At 35.4% G+C, this 10,000-nt stretch overlaps 1 protein-coding gene across 1 annotated transcript; it reads right to left on the bottom strand.

The window, feature by feature from the left end:
- Positions 1–2,309: 2,309 nt before the first annotated feature.
- On the bottom strand, positions 2,310–9,906 carry LOC122246578 (uncharacterized). The gene is made up of 7 exons (XM_086548817.1): positions 9,550–9,906; positions 6,053–8,585; positions 5,422–5,594; positions 5,056–5,206; positions 3,766–3,951; positions 3,540–3,584; positions 2,310–2,945 (listed from the first exon to the last, which is right to left on the bottom strand). Exons 2-7 carry the CDS (start codon positions 8,527–8,529, stop codon positions 2,906–2,908), a joined length of 3,072 nt encoding a protein of 1,023 aa, XP_086404943.1. The 5' UTR covers positions 8,530–8,585; positions 9,550–9,906; the 3' UTR covers positions 2,310–2,905.
- Positions 9,907–10,000: the final 94 nt, after the last annotated feature.

Genomic DNA, 10,000 nt, shown 5'->3' with positions numbered 1-10,000 from the left:
CACACACACACACACACACACATACACATGTATATATATATTATATATATATATATATATATATATATATATGTATATATATATATATATATATATATATATATATATATATATATATATATATATATATATATGTGAGGAAGAATGCAGTAACGCATTTAATATAGAAATACAAATTTTACCTCCCTGACCGAGACTCGAATCTGGGTCGTTAGAGTGACAGCCCGGCTTCTAACCGAAATAGACTACACGACCCACTAGAAGAATTGTCTAATCATATGCCTTACAACCATCATGGAAATTACTAATGTGATCTTAGCAGAGCAGTGATAGCGAGGTTTTACAGACAATTCCCATGGGCACTCGGCAGAAATTAATTAGAAATTCAGGTCACAAATCAGGTTACCAAGGTTATATCTACGTGAGAAAGATGGTAGAATGCAGTAAAGCATTTAATATAGAAACTGTCTGTAAAACCTCGCTCTCACTGCTCTGCCGGTATTTATACTTGCCCCCTTTTCAAATGTATTAGGCACTTTCTTTTATCTTTTTGAAGTGTGGTTCTTATATTTCATATTCTGGATAGTAAGATCTGTTATTCAACATGAACCTATTCACTCTGATTTGCCAGTTGAACCTTAGTTTTCCTCCTCATAAATTTGTATACGAAAATCTCATTTCCCTTTTAAAACTACCTAATTTTTTCCCTAGTTTACTTTTATGCCTTATCTTTCATAAGAATGCCATTAAGACAACCTGAGAGATTTTCATGCTATACCATAACTGGTATATTCTATATATGGATAGTTTAAACTGCCGTTTAACCTGACACAGTGTCTCTTGACGTATCAACATACATGCAAGAACCTGTCAAGTGCTTTAAATAATGTTCAGAATGGACTTGATTATAGAAACAAAGAGCAGTCTATATATTTTGCATGTAAAAAACATGCACTGCACATGAAGCAGCATCATGAACAAGGCGGGAACAAACCTCGCCTCGGCAACATTAATTAGACTGAACACACACACATCTTATTGGATCTTAGAGGATAATCAAATGTTTATTGAATTTATATTTCAATATGGAAAAAGGAAGACATTATTCTACATAGATTCCCCTGTGATGACAGATCGTCGAATAGCTTACTTTCCTTAACGTCCTGAAATGTATGTGGAAATTGTTAGAACATTGCAAGTGAAGAGAAACTGACAATTTCAATGCAATAGCTATCCGAATAGACTCCGAATCCTCAATCTCCGCCTCCTAATCCTCCATGTCCACCTCCGAATCCTCCATGACCACCGCCAAATCCTCCACCGAAACCTCCGTATCCACCTGTCAAGGTATGAAATATGATAAATCTGTAATTCTGCTTCGTTGTTCCATAGAAGTCAATCAATTAAATCCGAGTGTGCATGTGTGTGTGTATGTGTGTCTGCGTGCAAAGACGTGTGCATGCAATCTGCTTTTTCAGGCAAGCGGTTCCATTGTCTGAGCCTTGCGTCTGGGGTGGAGACAGCCTTGAGCCGAAGCAAGCCTCTCCGCTTAGATAAGATTACTGATTGATAACAAACAGACATGGCTTAACACACACACATACACATATAAATATATATATATATATATATATATATATATATATATATATATATATATATATATACATATATATATATAAATAAATAAATAAATAAATAAATATATATAATATATATATATATATATATATATATATATATATATATATATATATATTATATATATTTATACACACACACACACACAAACACACACACACACACACATATATATATATATATATATATATATAAATATATATATATATATATATATATATATATTCATATATATGTATATATATATTTATATATATAAATATATATATACATATATTCATATATATGTATATATAATATATATATATATACATATATATATATATATATATATATATATATATATATATATATATATATATATATATATGTATGTGTGTGTGTGTGCGTGTGTGTGTGTATGTGTGTGTTTGGAAATGAACCGATTCTTACTTGTCTTTTCAATTTGTTGTCTGTTTCTTTTCTTTCCTAAGGTTCGGTTTTCTTTTCATTCCGAGGACACCTTATTGCGTTAACGATTTTTACGGAGGTAATCATGAGCTACATTTTTTGCAACGAAAAGTACCTTGCAATCACGCTAAAGAGATAATATCTGGTATATAATATATAATATCTGGTGATGGGAATGGCGATAAAAGGAAGTAATAGGAATAACAAAACAACGGTCATAATAATGATTATGTTTATGTTCATAATAATACTATTATGGACGATAATGATGATAATAACGGTAATACTAATGGTAATGATGTTATTAGCATTGTACTAGCAGTATTTTTAAAGGAAAAACAAAACAAAAATAGAAATGGCTTCGGGTACATCAATTTCTTTGCAAACCACATTGAACATTCTACTAACTAATCATAATGGTGATATTAACATAATACTAACAGAAATTCCAAGGAAAAACATAGACAAAACGAAAAATTGCCTAGGGTAAATAAATTCATTTGCAACACGCATTGAATATTGCATTAGCTATACCAGCTTGGTATAATGATTGCAATAACTACAATGATAATGATACTATCAACAGTCCTAACAGTAATTTATGAAAAACAAACAAAAAAACAAACGGAAAAGTACTTCCAGCAAATCACTTTCTTTGCAACAAACACTGAACATTCAACAATGCAGGATGGCTTCTGCGACGTCAAATACCACGGTTCGGGATACAATATGAAGCTCAACTGTTTTCCTTCTTGCTGTCTGCCTGTCTGTCTCATCTACTTTATCTCGTGTTAATTGGGGTTAAGTTGAACCTTTACACGAAGTATTCCTGGTGTCGGCGTATGTTCAAATTTCTGAAAAAAAGATGTATTTTTTTGTTGTTGTTCATTTAGTTGTTTGAGTCAGTTCTTACCCTTCATGTCCTTCATTTATTCTTAACACTGATTATCGATTTTTGTCTTTCGTTAATTCTTAGCTTTAGTTATTCGAAGTTAATTCTTACCTTTTGGACCTTTGACCTTTATTTAGTCTTACATCTTTTTTTTTTTATTGTTTCGTCGGATAATTTGATACTAAACCGTAATAACTTATTTGGACGAATTAAGATGAAAATGTTTATCAAATCGACTTTGAAAAGATACAGAACCTAATTAATGTTTTTACTTTTCATTACACATTACTTATACAAGAGAGAGAAAAAAAAGGAAAATGGCGTTATTCTTACGATCATATAAATACTGAATAACTAAATGTCGTCATGATTGCAACTGTTGCAAAAATCCTTCTTATTCATCAAATGACAAGGCTTATTAGGAATGAAAAACACTAAATAACGTCCATCTACTCGGCGTGAAAGAACATCATTTGCATAAGTAGTTGCAGGAAAATGTGAGAGGCATCGACCAATTGTCCAGAAGATAAGATACAGATAGAATTTTAATACTAACCTCAGGACGCCTTCAAGCTTCTGGTGCCATATATCATCGTCTAATCTGTTGCAGAAAAATATTTATAATATTACTAAGGAGAGAGAGAGAGAGAGAGAGAAAACATTTACAAAGGAAAAAATATACTTAAGAATATTTATATACATATATATAAATAAAGTAATAGAATAAAAAAATACGAAGCGCAAATAGGAAGCTCTGACAAGACATAGATAATCCAACTTACACTTCGAAGAAACAGCCCAACTTCTCGTGGGTGAGTTCGTCCAGCCGCGTCCTATCGCCCTCGGGGACACGGGGAGATGTCCTCAATGCCCCACTCACTCGCACTCCATCAAGGGCAAGCGTATTCACAAGGAGTTCACACGTGTCCACACTCTTTAGAACATCAGGGAACACGAGGCCAAAGTACCTAGGAAAGCGATCGTGCATACAGTAATATTTCGGATTAGGATCAAGACAGAGTAGCAATTTTAGATCGATTATGAATGAGATTGTGGTTGGAGTTGGGTAGAAAGACTGGGGTCTAATTAGTACAGGTCGGTACATTTTTAGCATTGTTTCTAACTGGACGATTCCATTTTCGATAAGCTGTCTTTACCTGAGGTGTTAGATGCTGATCCCCTCGTAACTGTCTAAACTGTCGGATGTACGACACCTGCCTGATTTTTAAAATATTGCCTAAGGAATCTTGAATAGTTTTAACGCACTTCTAATAGGCCATTTTTGAAGTATAATATATATGTGAGATTCGACTAACCCAAATCGTAAAAAAACACAAATTTCCTCTGGGGTCTACCGAGCTGTCCAGATCAAAAAGTCAACTCTTGGCAGTGTATAAAAACGGAATCCTTGGTAAATGTTTAAAGCCAATAATGGCTATTACTTTGCTAAGGGAGATCAGACAATTTATGCAAGCTATGTATTCAAATCCTCTCTATCAATTCAGCTTTGTCAACCCAGTGCTTACACTATATATGGATGAAATGACACTACACTGAAATTCAAAGGCAGTTAAAGACCTTTGGAAATGAATAACAACTCCTTGCGTCGCTGCTACAATCACTGGAAATAGACAGTAGAAACTAAAACGGAAACATTAATAGTTTAAGATAATTTACGTTGCATAAAAGGGTATAAATAAGACTGAATATTTCCACAACACAAGAGATGTAATTCACGCGTTCCAGGTTACCCCGTCTTCAGAACTACATGTAGTTCTGAAGACGAGGTAACCCGGAACGCGTAAATTACATCTCTTGTGTTATGGAAATATTCAGTCTCATTTATACCCCTTCATCCATTTGTCGCAATGAACTCGGTTCATAATTTGCGTTACAATCTGAAACAGTAAATAAATCTACTTTCATTGGCATAATTACAATAATTGGTGAAGGTAGGGGATAAAGGTACATTTATATATATATATATATATATATATATATATATATATATATATATATATATATATATAGAGAGAGAGAGAGAGAGAGTAGTACATATATAAAGTGCTTACTCCCTTTTAGCCGACGGCCTAAGTGCAGAGGCAACTTTACACGCCCATTCCACAGTCTCCTGTGTCACGTTGTCCATTGTGAGGCTCAAGCGGTTCACCTTCGGCAGAGGCTTTAGCAATGTCGTGTCTATCCCTGGCGCTATATGCAATCCTGCAATGTACACACTTTGCCTTTGAAAAATTAGAAAAAAAGAAACTTGGCTGAAATTTGGTTTCATGCACACATAGAAATAAATACATATAGACTGGAAAAAAGAAGAAAAACAACATCCAAATCGTGTAAATGGATATAAAAAAAAAAAAAAAAATGCATAAAAAAAAATCCATCATGTAGAAGACGAATGAGTAAAATGGACCAAAACTGACCGAGCCATTCAAGACGAGGTAATTTTTTGGGGAACGAAGACAAATGAGGAAGCAACTCCCTGTAGTGGTCATCGTCCTTCACGGCCAGTTCGAGATACTGAAGACATGACGGCAGCGCTTGTGTGGCCAGACTGCTTAGCCACCCGTTGAACCAGGTTAGTTTGGCCTTCGATCTGATAGTATAAAGCTATTATCCTCACAAGTATTGGGGCAGGACTATTATTATTATTATTATTGAAACTATGTCTGGAATAATGTTTACTTTGTTTCTATGATTGTTGTTTGTATTTATATATGATTTTTATCTGTAGGTACCACATGTTAACACACACACACACACACACACAGAGTATTGGAATAGTTCAGAAATACTGTTATATAATGTCTAACAAGAATTTCTTACTTCGTTAACTGTTGTATCTAACAATTAATGTCAAAATAAACTGCCGAAAGTTAAAAGTACCGGCAACAACTGTTTGATAAAAGTTGTAGAATGTAATTTGTAAATTATCTTCAGTGGCCTTACAATTATGCCCTCACAAACATCCCTTGTTTATGGATGTGAGTGCTGGCGTCATTTCGATTTAAAGATGGAAGCATTTAGATTCAACTGAAGAGATAAAAGAATTACCTTTGAAAATATTCCTGGAGACTTTCATCGAGGTCACTGGCGCGGCCCTTCATGTAGCGGAAGTCATGGCGAAACCGCAGATCTATCTTCCAGTTCTTTGCTTGAAGGGTGGATAGGAGCTCTTTCAGTTGAGGGACATCCTGTGGGTCACTCGTAATGTCTACCTCCACGTGCGAGGGTTTTGTGTGTCTCAGGACACCGATGTAAGCGCTTACTTGGCTGTCGGTTATTTCTATCCTTTCCCTGAGGTCCATGGCCTGGGCGATGTACTTACTGACTCTTTCGTCGCACTTGACCTCAGACAGTAAGCTTAGCCAATCAGATCTCTCCTTGGTGCCGGAGCTTTTCAGTAAGGTCACCAATTCCTTGCACCTGTCCTCATTTAGTGTTTTTCCTCTATGGTAAAGGAGGCCAGCAAGGTGAATAAAGATGTTATGACATTTCGTCAAGTCCAGCTTGGCTACATTTTGTTCATTTGCATCAAATTTCTTGGCATCTTTCACTGTTTTCTCCAGAACGCTGTGGATGGTTAACGATGAATCCGATACGTTCCATTCTAATTCCCGTAACTTTTCTTTGTTTACTTCTAGAATATGTTTACTGGTATTTGTTGGTACATGGCAGTGGAGGAGTGTAGTTCTAATGCTTCTTAATATTCGGGGAATGTCCATATCATGACTGATGAGACACTCCTTGATATGAAGTGCACTTAGAAAATCCTGCAGCCCCTTGTGGGGAAAGCTGTACTTATCCTTATTTTCATTGACGATTGAAGATGTCTGGACCAGAAAGGATCCTAGTACCTCGGTGTGAGGTAAATGCAAATTCTGACATACATCTTTGAGACGTTCCACTGAAGGTGTAGATAACACAGTGTCGTCTCTATAGTGATTATTTAAGGCTTCTGTGCTAAAGCTTTTGAGGAATGTATCTACCTTTTCACTAATTTTACCGGAGTCTAATCCTTTAGTCTTCTCATGTTCAAGCAATCTTTGTTTCAACTTCTTCTGGCATAGCTCATGCATTGTGATGTAAAGCTCGGTCGCAGTTGTCATCTTGTTGATGACATTTGGATCGAGGAACCATAGAATTGTCACAAGGACCAAGTTGAAAGCCAATTTCCAGTGGTCTTGTAAGCGACTTTCTTTCCTTGTCAGATACTGAAGGAGACCAGAGATGTCGCTCTCGCCTTCATCATCTAGGGCTTTGCTGTAATTTCTCACAAATTCTTCTCTTTTGTTCTCCTCAATTCCAATGACCTTCATGTGCATGATGGTGAAGTTCTCTGGCACATATCGCTTGAAGTCCGTCACTCTGTTAGGTCGCGTTGTGCAAATAACGGTGAGGCCGGTAGTTTGTCTCAGCTTCATTATCTGTTCCAGCACTAGTTCCGAGGATGAATTAAGCTCGTCTAACCCATCAATAATGAACAAAAGACGTCTTTTATGCAGGTACGCGGTCAAATCTTTGCCTGGGAGTGTATTACTTACTTCAGGCATAAGGAAGCTCAAGAGATCTTTAAGGGAGGAGATATCACTGTTTCGGCACTCAGTGAGAAATGCCATATCAAAATTTCTGAGATTTTTCATGGAACTTCTTTCTGAGGCCCAGTCGCTGATCATTTTTCTGGTAAGTGTTGTTTTCCCAGCACCAGGTGGTCCCTCAACTAGTAAGATGATGTTGTCCCTTTGACCTTGTTTCTTCTCTACACACAGTAGAAGATTTTCATAATCAATGTATTCAGAGGAATTATCACTCTCTTCTTTTATTTGCATCTTGGTGAAGATCTTGTCCACTCGTAAATTTACCCTCAAGTTCCTATGTAGTAAATTTGTGACTGGTTCAAAAACTGATATCTCATGGTATTTCTTCTTCAACTCAAGTCTTCCTTTTTTGTACACAACCAGACATTCCTCATCGTAACTTAAATTGATTTTGTCAGCCTTATACAAAGGTATGTTTCTGATGTTGTTGATCTCTTTGTTGAGTTTCTGGACTATAGGGCTGACGTCGACATTGTACATCACTGCTGACTTTTTGAGAATGTTATTCAGCAGGTTTTTCAACTCTTGTACTTTATCCAAAAAAACCTTGTCCTTGTCGATGGTGAACTCCTCATGCACGAAGTCATTCCTAAAGTCCACGAGTTTAATCACATAGTATTCAAGAGTGTCCTCTGACTTCTTCCAACTTTCATTTGGGTTAATCAACCCATCGCATCCATACTGTATGCACTTACACAGTAGCGTGACGTCAAAGCTATTAATGTCATTATGCTTCAGTTTTTCTTGTTCGGTGGGGTTAAACTTCTTTTTTGGGTTAAACTTCTTTTTTTCGTCTTTATTAGATTCAAACTCGCCTTGCAGGTACTCCCAGAAAGTCTGGTTCTTGCCTCTCCTGGGAGTCCCCCACTCAAGCAATTGTTGTAGAACCTCCTTGCTGGTCCTTGTAATCAACTCATAAAAATATGAATTCATAGTTGCTTCCTTCCCGAGTTTGGTTGAAGTAAATTTAACTGCCGTGAGCTTTGTTTCTGAAACACGAAAACACTGTGCAGAGTAACAATAAAGATGTACATATGATTTTGGTCTCATATTACATGAACAATAACTAAGATCTACACACACACACAAATGTGTACAAAGATGCATGGCCATAAATATATAAATATATATATATATATATATATATATATATATATATATATATATATATATATATATATATATATATAAACTTATACACGTCCACATGCATGCACACTCACACACATATATATGTATACACACATACATGTGCATTTGTTTATTTACATATACTTATATGTATACATATGTAGATATATATATATGCTTGTAAATATGAATATATATATGCTTGTATGTATATATATATGTACATTTGTAAATATATATGTATATATAAATAAATACATATACTGATATAAATACAAATTTTACCTCCCTGACCGTGACTCAGTTGACAGGCACGGCCCTGAATCCAATAGACCACTCGACCCACTAAAAGAATTGTCTAACCAGACGCCTTACAACCGTCATTGAAATTACCTATGTGCTCATAACAGAGCAGTGATAACGAGTTTTTACAGACAATTCCCGGCAGCAATGAATAAGAAATATAAAATTTGTATTTCTATTTTAAATGCATTACTGCATTCTACCATCTTTCTCATATACTCATATCTATAAATACATTTATACATATATATATATATATATATATATATATATATATATATACACAATAAAGATATAGATATGTACATATATATAATTTACGTGTATATGTTTGTACTTGCTACAATCTTCGAGGAAAAATAATAAGACAATTACACCTCATATGATATGAAGATCCATAAAGGGATAGTTTAAGGCCGTCCTCACCATCTATTCAATAAGAAAACCGACTCATTAATCAGTTACGTATACATCTACTCTACACAGTTAGCGAAGGTTCTAAGATTTTTATTTACTTACCTGGGAGCACGAGGAAAACGTAAAGCGAAGCGTTTTATATTTCACTGATCCTCATGTTCTAGAATTTCTGTTTGGGCGGGAACTTTTACTGCGACAGACTGAGGACCTTGAGGGTTAGCTACCATTAATTAAATCTCCTAGACTGATAATATGTGCCGTATCTTATCTTTAGATTTTTTTTTTCTTTTATCTTGCTTTTATTTTATTGCACAACCAGTACCATTCGTCTGTAATACAGTTGGAGATTCAAACCGAACTGAATGATTAGTTTTATAATCGAAGAAGTATGTTTCCAAGGTGGCCACTGAAGTACCTGTGCGATTGCGCGTGTACACGTACATATGTGTGTGTGTGTCCTTACATATAACTCCGCTATAAACGATCACACACACACACACACACGTGTACACGCGCAAGCGCACAGGTACTTCAGTGGCCACCTTGATGACTT

This window comes from Penaeus japonicus, unplaced genomic scaffold (assembly GCF_977035675.1).
Source record: "Penaeus japonicus unplaced genomic scaffold, GWHDUDI00000001_assembly GWHDUDI00000021, whole genome shotgun sequence".
NCBI lineage: Eukaryota > Metazoa > Arthropoda > Malacostraca > Decapoda > Penaeidae > Penaeus > Penaeus japonicus.
This window is presented reverse-complemented; position numbering and strand designations above follow the sequence as displayed.

Excerpts from the sequence above, each read along its gene's own strand:
- LOC122246578 (XM_086548817.1), bottom strand. The coding sequence starts at position 8,529 with ATGAATTCATATTTTTATGAGTTGATTACAAGGACCAGCAAGGAGGTT. Across the intron at positions 5,207-5,421 it reads ACCTCGTCTTGAATGGCTCG|GATTGCATATAGCGCCAGGG; the intron begins GTCAGTTTTGGT and ends TGTACATTGCAG. Across the intron at positions 3,952-5,055 it reads AGGCCGTCGGCTAAAAGGGA|GTACTTTGGCCTCGTGTTCC; the intron begins GTAAGCACTTTA and ends TCGCTTTCCTAG.